The 13,334-nt window shown below is 36.1% G+C and overlaps 1 protein-coding gene across 6 annotated transcripts in view; it reads right to left on the bottom strand.

The window, feature by feature from the left end:
• The window catches only part of ZDHHC6 (zinc finger DHHC-type palmitoyltransferase 6), a 38,509-nt gene that overhangs the window by 17,034 nt on the left and 8,141 nt on the right, over window positions 1-13,334 (bottom strand). For all 6 annotated transcript variants that reach the window (XM_053691765.1, XM_053691762.1, XM_053691760.1 and 3 more), the window contains 4 exons: window positions 9,079-9,170; window positions 8,369-8,528; window positions 5,993-6,154; window positions 5,244-5,297 (listed from right to left, as the gene is read on the bottom strand). In XM_053691765.1, the coding sequence (XP_053547740.1) occupies window positions 5,244-5,297; window positions 5,993-6,154; window positions 8,369-8,528; window positions 9,079-9,170 (468 nt within the window). The remainder of the gene's footprint in view (window positions 1-5,243; window positions 5,298-5,992; window positions 6,155-8,368; window positions 8,529-9,078; window positions 9,171-13,334) is intronic.

The raw sequence follows: 13,334 nt of genomic DNA, 5'->3' as shown, positions 1-13,334 counted from the left end.
ATCGCCGCTCGTCTGCTATTTGAAGTGGGCCTGAACGGCGCAGACAGTGCGCTCACTAAAACTAAAAATGGTTTCCGTGTAGGCACACTCCAAATATTGCGGGCGGGACCTAAGTTGCACTGTATATATATTTGGACATATATATATATACACACTGTGGATATAAAAAGTCTACACACCCCTGTTAAAATGTCAGGTTTCTGTGAACTTTTTCCACCTTTAATGTGACCTATAAACTGTACAACTCAATTGAACAACAAACTGAAATCTTTATGGTGGAGGGAAGTAAACAAAACAAAAGCAAAAATAATGTGGTTGCATAAGTGTGCACACATAACTGGGGATGTAGCTGTGTTCAGAATTAAGCAATCACATTCAAAACCATGTTAAATAGGAGTCAGTACACACCTGTCATCATTTAAAGTGCCTCTGATTAACCCCGAATAAAGTTCAGCTGTTCTAGTAGGTCTTTCCTGACATTTTCTTAGTCACGTCCTACACAAAAGCCATGGTCGGCAGAGAGCTTCCAAAGTATCAGAGGGATCTCATTGTTAAAAGGTATCAGTCAGGAGAAGGGTACAAAAGAATTTCCAAGGCATTAGATATACCATGGAACACAGTCATCATCAAGTAGAGAAAAGATGGCGCAACAATGACATTACCAAGAACTGGATGTCCCTCCAAAATTGATGAAAAGACAAGAAGAAAACTGGTCTGGGAGGCTGCCAAGAGGCCTACAGCAACATTAAATGAGCTGCAGGAATATCTGGCAAGTACTGGCTGTGTGGTACATGTGACAACAATCTCACATATTCTTCATATGTTTGGGCTAGACGGCAAGACGGAAGCCTTTTCTTACGAAGAAAAACATCCAAGCCCAGCTAAATTTAGCAAAAACACATTGGAAGTGTCCCAAAAGCATGTGAGAAAAGGTGTTATGGTCTGATGAAACCAAGGCTGAACTTTTTGGCAATAACTCAAAAAGATATGTTTGGCGCAAAAACAACATTGCACATCACCAAAAGAACACCATACCCACAGTGAAACATGGTGGTCGCAGCATCATGCTTTGGTGCTGTTTTTCTTCAGCTGGAACTGCGGCCTTATTCAAGGTAGAGGGAATTATGAACAGTTCCAAATACCAGACAATATTGGCACAAAACCTTTAGGCTTCTGCTAGAAAGTTGAACATGAAGAGGAACTTCATCTTTCAGCATGACAACGACCCAAAGCATACATCCCAATCAACAAAGGAATGGCTTCACTAGAAGAAGATTAAAGTTTTGGGATGGCCCAGCCAGAGCCCAGACCTGAGTCCAATTCAAAATCTGTGGGGTGATCTGAAGAGGGCTGTGCACAGGAGATGCCCTCGCATTCTGACAGATTTAGAGTGTTTTTGCAAAGAAGAGTGGGCAAATCTTGCCAAGTCAAGATGTGCCATGTTGAAAAAATCATACCCAAAAAGACTGAGTGCTGTAATAAAATCAAAAGGTGCTTCAATAAAGTATTAGTTTAAGGGTGTTCACACTTATGCAACCATATTATTTTATTTTTACTTCCCTTCACCTAAAAGATTTCAGTTTGTTTTTCAATTGATTTGTACAGTTTATAGGTCACATTAAAGGGGGGAAAAGTTCTGAAATGATTTATCTTCATCTCATTTCTTTACATCACAGAAACCTGCCATTTTATCAGGGGTGTGTAGACTTTTTATATCAACTGTATATATATATATATATATATATATATATATATATATATATATATATATATATGAAACATCAAGAGAGAACTCAAAGGGTATGCATTACTATCCTTTGAAAGAGAAGAAAACACAGCACTCGTGACTATGGAACAGAAAATAATTTTATTACTTAGCCCTCCGAAAGTAAGAGCAAACACCAACAAATATATAAACATTTAAACATATCAACCTGTTAAAATTCGTAAAGGACATGTAGCATGTGAAAAGATATTACTTAAATCACCTGAACAATAAAAGTCCAGAACATCAGTCCCAGAGTGAAATTCACCGCAACTTCAAGCTGCATATTAGGTCAGGTACTCACATAGCATAAAACACAGGCGTTCCGCTTTAGGAAAGGTAACACACAGAGTAGGCTGATCCCGTGACTCGTTGCATACACTGCAACATTGATTATATATTTTTGTATTTCAATGTATAATAGATATGATGTCTAGCGACAGCGGTACCGTTTAGTCCTTTACAAATTTTAACAGGTTGATATGTTTAAATGTTTATATATTTGTTGGTGTTTGCTCTTACTTTCAGAGGGCTAAGTAATAAAATTATTTTCTGTTCCATAGTCACTAGTGCTGTGTTTTCCTCTCTCTCATTCAAAGGATAGTAATGCATACCCTTTGAGTTCTCTCTAGAGGTTTCATAGTAATATTATTTTTATTTTTGAGGACTGCACTGCTTACTTTTTGTTTATATATACATATATACATACACACACACACACACATATATATATATATATATATATATATATATATATATATATATACACACATACATACACACAATACTTTAAACAATATGCAGTATACATGACTATGCATATCATTTAAACATTGACCCCTAAACTGCCATAACCTAATACTAACTGTAGAAGCTAAGGCCCTACACATAAATATTTAAAATGATGCATTGTTATGTAGAATACATATTTAAATTTTTGCATAAAAATGTAAATGTAGTTAATGTTGCTTTTTGTGCTTATTATTTGTTTTTAAAGACAAAATAATTGCAATTTTAGTTCTACATAACTGCATACCTGTTATGTAATAATATAATTTAATGCTACTGACTACTATCACACATATATATTAACAAATATAGTACATCTATGTTATCATTAATAAACGCAACAAAAAAATACATATGGTTAAAAGAATATGTATCATACACAGGGGTCTATTTTGGCCTAGGGCAGCAGATTGGGAGGTGGCAGCACTTTTTTTTTGGATATATTTGTAAGAAGCTTACAGTTATGTTAGAAGTATTATACAGGTATATAATGGGAGATTTTGCCCAAAGAGCTTACATTCTAGGGGGTATAGTAAGAGACTTACAGTTTAGAGGTAGCTCTGAACCTCTCTTTTATTCAGCTAGTTATTGCCTTTAGTTCCGTTGGCTTTCAGCACTTAGTATTGTGTTTGGGGAAGTATTTTATTTTTTTCACACACACATGTAATAGATAGATATCTGTGTCTATCTGTGTGTGTAATTGTATTTGTATAATGTGTGTGTGCATCAGTGTATGTGTATAACTCTGTGTGTGTGTGTGTGTGCGCGCATGCATGTGAGGGGGGTATGGGGGAAGCAGAATTTTGAGTGCCTAGGGCAGCACAAAATCTAAATAAGCCACTGATCATACATGATAGTATGCATATTATTTCAAAAATTGTAGACAAATGCTAAAATACACTATTAACCCCTAAGCTGCCCTCACCTAATCACTGAAACAATTCTCATACAGGTATGGGGGGTGGTTACGTGATTAAGGCCTACTAAATGCTAAACAACACTAATCACCTAATCAACCCCCATACTGGTTTGAAGAATGAAGACATGGAGTGGAGGTGGCGGAAGAGGCCACCTGGAAGTCCGCAAAGATGGGCCACCCGGTGCATGGTACCCTGGATGAAGAGGGCCCAACGTTGGATCAAGAGGATCTGGATTTTGGCATGGTGAGTTTAAACTTTGGGTTTAGATGGGGATTTTTTGGGGTGTTTTTTATTTTATTTTAAATTTTAAGATAGGTTTTGTAGTTAGCCTTAATTATTTTGGGGGTTTACTTGTATTGTATGGGAGGGGTAATTTATTTAAATGCAAAAGAGCTGAAATAGCTTTAGGGCAATGCCCTACAAAAGGCCCATTTATGGGCTATTGTAATTTGAATTTAGTGTTAAGTTTTAGGGGTTGTCTTTTTTTTTGAGTGAGTTTTATTTTTTATGGGGCATGTAGATTAGTGTTAGGTATAATGTTTTTTTTTTATTTTTGATACTGTCTTTTTTTAATTTTCTGTAACTTAGGGGGTTTAGCTTAGAGAAGGGGTTAGGTAGAGTAGGGGTAGTTTGCGTTGGGGTTGTGGTGGTTTATGGGGTAAAAAGTGTAGGGTACTTGCGGTGGGTTATTGGTGGCTAAGGGGTTAATAGATTAGATGGGTACTTGTGGTGGGTATGTGGCGATTTAGATATTTATTAGTGTAGTGTTAATTTGCGAACGTGGGATACTTCGGTTTAGGGGTACTTATGATTAGTGGTTAGGCAAGGCAGTTTTATTCCAAGGGATTGTTTATTATACTTCGCCAATATGGGAGGTGATGCTGGGTGTTAATTTATCACCAGCATCATCGACCAATGGCATGTATAGTAAACGCCTCTCAGTGATACCGGCTATTAGCATCTATGTCAGGAGCTTGGAATATTTTAACAGACTCGCTCGACATAGCGGCGGATCTCTTGGAATATCCCACCTCCTCATAGCACTTTGGATCATTGGGGCCTTGGTTCCAGCTGACTTCTCTATAATCTAATTGCGCCTACTGAAGCAGTTCCTCGCTATTCTTAGTGTGCACTCACATTCTGGAAGGCCATTATTTAGATATTATCTGATGAAAATATACATCCCCTAATCCATTAAAGGGGTATTTTAGTGTAATAACAAAGCCAATACGTTATTATATTGTGAAATCAAATTCCCTTTGTTTACCAAGTGTTTAAAAGGGAACTTGCTTCATTGCTGCTTTTTCCTGCACAATACTAATAAAGTATCAAGTTTAAAGGGAAATAAAAACCCAGACATTTTCTCTCATGATTCAGAAAGAGCATACAATGTTAAACAATTTTCCAATTTACTTCTATTATCTAATTATCTTCATTCTCTTTGAACCCTTTGTTGAAAACCATACATAGGTAGGCTCAGGGGGGTAGCTGTTGACTGGTGGCTGCACATATGACTCTTTTAATTGGCACCCCCAATGTGTTCAGCTAGCTCCCAGTAGTGCATTGCTGCTTTTTCAACAAAGGTTACAAGAGAATGAAGCAAATTAGATAACGGACGTAAACTAAAACGTTGTTTAACGTATTCTCTTTCTGAATTGTGAAAGATAAATTTGGGGTTTTATGTCCCTCTAAGCTATTTAGTGATTTTATAAAATACAACAGGAAACCCAATGTCATGGAAACAAACAATCAACAATAATAAAATGTACCTTTTCTTCTATCCATGATTCTATTGAGGTTTTATTTCTCAGAATGACTCTCATCTAAATAAAACAAGAACATAAAAATAAATCAGTAAGGAGACAGGTGCAAAACGGTAACAAACAATATGTTTTATGCAAAATGTATGCACAGATCAGTGATTTGCTCATATGATACACCCTGATCTGTATTCTCCTGCTGAACCTGTGCCCATCATGCAACCAACTAGTGTATAGCGTTTAAAAATTGGGAAATTAAATACTTTTTTGGGGCAAATACTATCAATAAAGCTACCTACCTGATTACAGAATTGTTAGCTTTGCAAATATTAGTTAAAAGCAGTTTGTTTAGGGTATGCTAATGCGTCCTTTGTTTTTTAAGCTTTTAAAACATTTATTTTATAAAAAGATAAATTACAATTTAGGGATTTAAGGGAGATTAAAGGGATAGTAAAGTCAAAATGAAATTTCATGATTCAGATAGAGCATGTGCGTCAGCCTCCGAAAAACAGTGGTGACTTTTATTAGAAGCATTTTTGCTAATAGAATTATATTGCAAATTGATATGCACATTTCATGTGTGACCTTTCTACCCCTTTAATGCTACTGTAATAAGAATTCACTAAGTATCACATTCATGAGCAATAGTTCACCTTAAAAACCTTGTACAACACTCAAATTGCTAATAAATATTTCATAACCCGCTAGATTTCTCTTAGAGCGGATCTGTATGTTGTCACATAGTGTTTCCTACGCACCTGAATGCAGAACAGCATCCCTACAGCAATAGTAGTACCCAGAGCTAAGCCCAAAGCAAACAAGGACACCGCAAATGCCGAAATTCCAAAGGGAACAACAGGAGAAAGTTCTCTCCTAGACATACTCATGTCAATCTTCACCGAATTCCACCCAAAAGATATCTAAAGAGCGAAATTAAATAAAAAGGACACAAATTAAATGCAAAAACTCTTAAAATTTGTAATTATGCAAAATAATAAAACAAGAAAATAATACAGCATGCAGTCATTACTTATTTTAGACAATTTTACCATTATTTTCCTTCTGTAACCTATGTTTGCAACAGATGAGATAGCTTTAGGCAATTTGCAGCATTTTGAAGAGAATAAGTTACAGAATTTACTTATTGGCCTCTAGTGAGGGTGAGACAACTTGTACAGAAAACTAGACGTATTTAAAGGGACATGAAACCCACATTTTTTCTTTCATGATTCAGAAAGAGCATTTGATTTTAAACAACTTTCTAATTTACTTTTATTATCTCATTTGATTCATTGTCTTGATATCCTTTGTTTAAAAGCATATCTAGATAGCATCAGTAGCTGCTGATTGGTTGCTGCACATAGATGCTTCGTGTGATTGGTTCACCCATGTGCATTACTATATCTATATTTCAACAAAGGATATCTAAAGAATGAAGCAAATTAGATAATAAAAGTAAATAGGAATGTTGTTTAAAATGTTATTCTCTACCTAAATCATGACAGAAACATTTTGGGTTTAGTGTCCCTTTAAGGCTTTTTTGGATAAATAAATATGTTTATGAGGCCTTAATATATTATAGTTCATTTATTCATTAGAACATATCATGTTAGCACTACTGACCCTGCATGTCTCTGTGGCATGTCTCTATGTTTAAAGGGACAGTCTAGTCAAAAATAAACTTTAATGATTCAGATAGGGCATGTCACTTTAAACAACTTTCCAATTTACTTTTATCATCAAATTTGCTTTGTTTTCTTGGTATTCTTAGTTGAAAGCTAAACCTAGGTAGGCTCATATGCTAATTTCTTAGTCGTTGAAGGCCGTCTCTTATCTGAATACATTATGACATTTTTTCACAACTAGAGGGCGTTGGGTTCATGTGTGCCATATAGCTAACATTGTGATCACGCCCGTGGAGTTACCTAGGAGTCAGTACTGACTGGCTAAAATGCAATTCTGTCAAAATAACTGAAATAAGGGGGCAGTCTGCAGAGGCTTAGATACAAGGTAATCACAGAGGTAAAAAGTATATTAAAGGGATAGTAAAGTCATAATTAGATATTCATGATTTAGACAGAACATACATTTTTAAACAACTTTTCAATTTGCTTCTATTATTTAAAGGGACACTCAATCAAAATTAAACTTTCATTATTCAGATAGAGTAGCAATTTTAAACAACTTTCAAATTCACTTCCATTAACTAAATGTGCACCGTCTTTTTATATTTAAACTTTTTAACTCACCAGCTCCTACTGAGCATGTGCAAGTATAAGTGTGTATGCATTTGTGAATGGCTGATTGCCGTCACATGGTACATGTATGCATTTGTGATTGGCTGATGGCTGTCACATGGTACAGGGGGGGGGTGGAAAAAGACATAATTTTTAAAATTGTCAGAAAAAAAATCTACTACTCATTTGAAGTTCAGACTAAGTGCTATTGCATTGTCTTGTTATCTTGCATTTGTTGATTATGCAAATCTACTATGTTGACTGGTCCTTTAATTTGCTTTCTTCTCTTGTTATCGTTTGCTGAAAGGTTTATCTAGAAAAGCTCAGGAGCAGCAAAGAACCTAGGTTCTAGCTGCTGATTGGTGGCTGCATATATGTACCAATTGTCATTGGCTCACTCATGTGTTCAGTTAGAAACCAGTAGCGCATTGCTGCTTCTTCAACCAATGATACAAAGAGAATGAAGCAAATTTAATAATAGAAGTAAACTGGAAAGTTGTATGTTCTACTTAAATCATGAAAGAAAAATGTGATGTTTCAAGTCCCTTTAATACAACAATGTTGGTTATCCAAAACTGGGGACTATTTAATAAAGGGATTATCTCTCTTTTTAAACAATAACAATTTTGGTGTAGACTGTACTTGGCAGCTGCAGAGAAGCGCACACACACGGCCTGAGAACCTTTAAGCAGTGGCAGTCTCACAGCTCGGTCGTGTAGCTACTGCTGATTGGGTCACTGACAAGTCTGCTCAGGACCCGCAAATGTGTTTTGCAACCAACATAATCAAAGAAAGTATTTACATTTAATTGAAATCTACCGTAATGCTTATGCTAATAGATGAGTACAACGTTTAGAAAAAACTGTAATCCATCAAACAGTGTCACAGCTATCTTACCCTGTTGTAAAGCTGTGTGTACATGGTCATGATAAATATATAGGCAGCATGAATGCAACCAAGAGGCGCCAGAAGAAGGAACAACGTGAACGACGAGTGGTTCCGATGACCACAGCAGTTGTTGATCCAGGGGCAGTGGTGATCCATTTTCATTACACATCTGTGACATAAACAAAACAGGGTTATTGCAGAATGTCATAGGAGAGAGACGAGAAAAAGGAAAGAAAGAAAGAAAGAGACACAGAGAGAGAGAAAGAGAGAAAGAGAGAAAGAGAGAAAGAACGTGAACTCAAACTGAACAGATACTGTAATATATTATTTCTTTTGTCCCCTTTTCATGTAATTTAGCCGTGAAGATGTTCCAATTCTCAGAACTTGAAATGCACCTGTTGACTTCTCAAGGCTAAGTCAGCTACATATCTGTACCTAATTGGCTTTAACACATAACTGCAAAACAATGTACTTTATACCAACAGAATGAAATCAAATAAGGCAAATGGTGGTTAGAGTTTGGCTATTGAAAAACAACTGCAGCAAACAAGACGTTAATAGTTTTAAAGAATGTTTAGCCTTGCCTTGCTATAAAATAACATATCACCCAACAGACGTCTTATTTAATGGCTCTTAAACAGCCATCTCATCAGTTTAAACTGTGAACTCATTTGTTAATGATAATTACTGAAATAAAAGCGATGCCAAAGCAACCGTACCTGTTACATTTGCGGCAGTGATGGGAGCGAGGCGCTTTGTATGACTGGCACACTTTACAATACTGCAGATACATAGAGTCCTGAGGGTTCTCCTTTAGATAGAAAAAGATGGGCATTAATCCTCTAAAGCAATGTCACATAAGCACACCCAACAAGCATCTCCTATCAGATTATAGGGACACTAAACCCAAATGTTTTTTTCATGATTCAGATCACGCAGTTTTTAGCAACTTTCTAATTTTTCTTCGTTCTCTTGCTATCTTTATTAAAAAAAAAAACAGGAATGTAAAGTTTAGGAGCCGGCCCTATTTTTGGTTTAGAACTTGGGTTAAGCTTCCTTATTGGTGGCTAAATGTAGCCATTTGAATCATGTTTAGTATCCCTTTAAGGCTATAGAAAAAAAATCATATAGTAATGGGTAAAATGCATAATAAGAACATGTTCCATTTCATAGCACCGAGGGGTTAAACAAGTTTTGCTTTCGTTACAGTCACACTTTTTTTTATGCTTAATTACATTAAACGTTTGACCCAGAAAGCAAATTAAGAAGTCCAGCACATAGTTCTATCTACCTAAACCAGGGATGGCCAACTTCTTAACACGTGGCGGCCACAGATCAATATTTTACAAACCTTAAAGGCAGTAAAATTAAAATAAAACAAATTGATTGGATAGAGCATGATATTTTAAACAACTTTCCAATTTACTTCTATTATCAACTTTTCTTATCCTCTGATAAAGAGCAATCCTAGGTGAGCTCACGAGCGTGCACGGTTGTTAGCCATCTGGCAGCAGTGTTTGCAACATTGTTTACAGCAATGTTATACATAGTTACAAACACTACTGCTGTAGACTGCTATAGACATGAGCTCCTATCAGCCTACCTAGGTTTAGTCTTCAACAAAGAATACAGAAAGACAAAGCACATTTGATAAAAGATATAAATTGGAAAGTTGTTAAAAATCGAATGTTCTATCTGAATGAAAGTTGACTTTACTGCCCCTTAAAAGAACGGCATATACATTTATAGCTATGAAACAGAAATAATAATATTATATTTCCTGAAAATATCCAGTGGCACAGGGCCTGAGTTAGATAACAGGGCTCCCTCTATCTGTTGTTCTCTAGAGCACTGTTTTGAGTTGTGACCACCTTGTTTACTCACTCAGGGTCTGATGATGAAAATCTCGCCAGCATGGAGAGAAATCTCACAAAAGCTTGGGGTCTTTTCAGCATTATATTATAAGTGTCTCTCCTTCACATACAGAACCTAACTAGATAAACAGCTCTCAAGCTAAAATATGAATTTGTAAAGTTATTTTATGGAGCACACATTACTGACTACACCTCTTAGATAATATCATCAGGGAGGAGCCTTAGAGTCCCCAAAACACATGACACATAAAGCCCACAGCCAACCTATGATGCTTGGCACGCCCCCAGCTGAGTTCCCATTCTGAAAGTGCAGGAGGTTGAAGGACGCCAGTTCGTTTAGGACGTTCCATGCCGTCCTAACTGTGTTAAAGGGACAGTATACACCAATTTTCATATAACTGCATGTAATAGACAATGCTATAAAGAATAAGATGCACAGATACCGATATAAAAATCCAGTATAAAACCGTTTAAAAACTTACTTAGAAGCTCCCAGTTTAGCTCTGTTTAAAAGGTTACTGGAACACCCAAAAAATTAAAAAAAATTAAAAATAAAAAAACTGTATGGGCTATATAAATGAATCATCTACAAAACATTTATGCAAAGAAAAATCTAGTGTATAATGTCCCTTTAAAGCCCAGCGCTGTAAGGACGGGAGGAAAGTCTTAACAACGTTAAGGGTAAGACGCTAGGGAACCTGTTCTTCTGGGATATTTTTTAAGCCTTATACTTATGAAGTTACCCAGTAAGGAAACAAGGTAACTTATCCTGTTTATCTCACACAAACTTTGCTTGATGTACCTAATATTGTAATATAGTTTAGTTTTGTTGGAAGGAGGAGCTCCTGAGAATATGGGAGAAGGGGGGGATAGGACACTGAGGATTATTTTAGTGATCAGATTATAATTGGGAGCTGAATACATTTTGTTCCCAGTTTATTTCACATTCTCAGACCCCAAGGAAGAACATGCTGTGATCTGAGATATCATTGCAGAAAATGCTGTGTGTCTGCAGAAAGAATAGGACACATGCCGGAACTATTATTACTTTCATTTTGCAGTGCTGCTCCACAGCAGGCTGTTCTCTTTGCTCTGGCTGCACGGTGTATGTTTTCCATAACAGCGTAGCCAGAGCGAAGCGCTCTTTGAAGAGAAAAGTCAAATATGGGGCAGCTCTGCAGAGCAGCAGCACACTGATTAAGGACTGGCTCACAGGTATTTTTTTCAACCATACTCCCTAGCCTTTTCCAGTCTACAAAACGCTGACGTAGGACGTTTTATGATCAATGGATCGTTTTTATTGCTACATTTTACCTTATAATTACGTGATGTTAGACCAAGAGCAAAGGAAACAAATTTATTCAATACATTTTAAAAACGAATCATTTCTTTTTTTTTCTCAGCAGCTAATTTGCAATACAATTTCCAACTGCTGCTATTATAAAACTTTGCTTTAGTCTCCAGTTAATCAGCACATTGCAATTGAGCTGGTGCTTTAGTGTAACTGCCTAATTTGTAATTAAATTTAATTTCAAAATGACCTGAAGAAAACTTTTCACTAAAAAAAACAAGTTCTGCCTCTGTGTTCTCAGATAAACAACACAGCGGTATTCCACTCCATTCATTAAGATTCCCTTGTACACAGCTTGTACTAGACATGTGCACAGACAAAAAAAATGTTTTGGATGAATTTTTTTGTCGCAAAAAAAGATCATTTTTAAAAAAAAAAAAGTTTGTTTAATAATGAAAATCCATTTGGCCGCTATTTCATAGGAAAAACATTTTCATTGCAGCAGAGGAGTAGTTGGACAGCGACTACAAGCCAGCAGCAGCATATTTTTTTTATCTTGTAATGCAATCAGGACTGGTGAAGAACAAAAGTGAAGCTTGCATTACATACGTATTTGATAACAACTGACAAGGACATTACTAAATCATTATTGAATACTGTAAATTTGAACTTTTTAAGCCTTTCCCACACGTTTCTAATCTTACAAAACAACAAATTACTGGATGTTCTGAATTTGTTTTTGATTAAATGGACACTGAACCCAAATTATTTCTTCCGTGATTCAGATAGCACATGCAATTTTAAGCAACTTTCCAATTTATTCCTATTAACAATTTTTATTCGTTCTCTTGGTATCTTTATTTGAAAAAGCAGGAATGAAAGCTACATTTTGCCACCAATTAGCTAGCGCTACCCAGGTGCTGAACCAAAGATGGACTGGCTCCTAAGCTTACATTCCTTCCTTTTCAAATAAAGATAACAAGAGAACGAAGAAAAATTGATAACAGGAGTAGAGAAAGTTAGAAAGTTGTTTAAATTTGCATGCTCTGTTTGAATCATGAAAGAAAAAATGTGGGTTCAGTATCTCTTTAACCTATAAAATGATCCGCATCAGAGATCAAAAACATCCAGGAGGCTAGGGAGACCTTATTTGTAAAATCAGCCTGGCACGTAATACACTAAGTGGCTCATAAGTTTAAAAGAAACTAGTTAACCCATCTATACTAGGGCTAGTTTCATTAGTAAATGACATGGTATGAATGACTTATTTGTCTTTTAAAGCTATCCTTCTAATCTGTCCCATAGCACATTACCCACCAATCACTGTAATGTGTGGTTATTTGAGCACATCTACATAAATTGCTTAGTAGAGAAATAAATTCTCATATTAACAAACCCTCTATAAATAGAATGCATCTTTGCACAGTGTTCTCCACAGCATTTTTTTGCCAGCCGGGTGGCATTATGAGGCAATATTATTATTAACATCTTCTGTTATTTATAAATGTTATTAAGTTATACAAGGCATAAATTAATTGCATCATTTAACATAAATTGTTTTAATGATATGTGCAACAGAGACTTAAAAAAAAAAATATAAACACATTTTAGATTCCTATTGGTTTAAATGTTAGCTGGGTGATTAAAAAAACAGGGGGGGGTGCACCCACTAAAAAAGGTCCGGGGGAGAACACGGCAAGTGCTACATAAAATGTTGGTGATCGGGGGCGTGTCTCTGGGCAGCACCTTGAGTGGTAGCAAAATTAGTAGCTCTGTGTGGATCACTGATATTTTGCCGATAGTCAGTGAA

The sequence above is a fragment of the Bombina bombina genome, chromosome 9, assembly GCF_027579735.1.
Source record: "Bombina bombina isolate aBomBom1 chromosome 9, aBomBom1.pri, whole genome shotgun sequence".
Taxonomy (NCBI): Eukaryota; Metazoa; Chordata; class Amphibia; order Anura; family Bombinatoridae; genus Bombina; species Bombina bombina.
The sequence above is the reverse complement of the archived record's forward strand: the minus strand, read 5'-3'. Positions and strand labels throughout refer to the sequence as shown.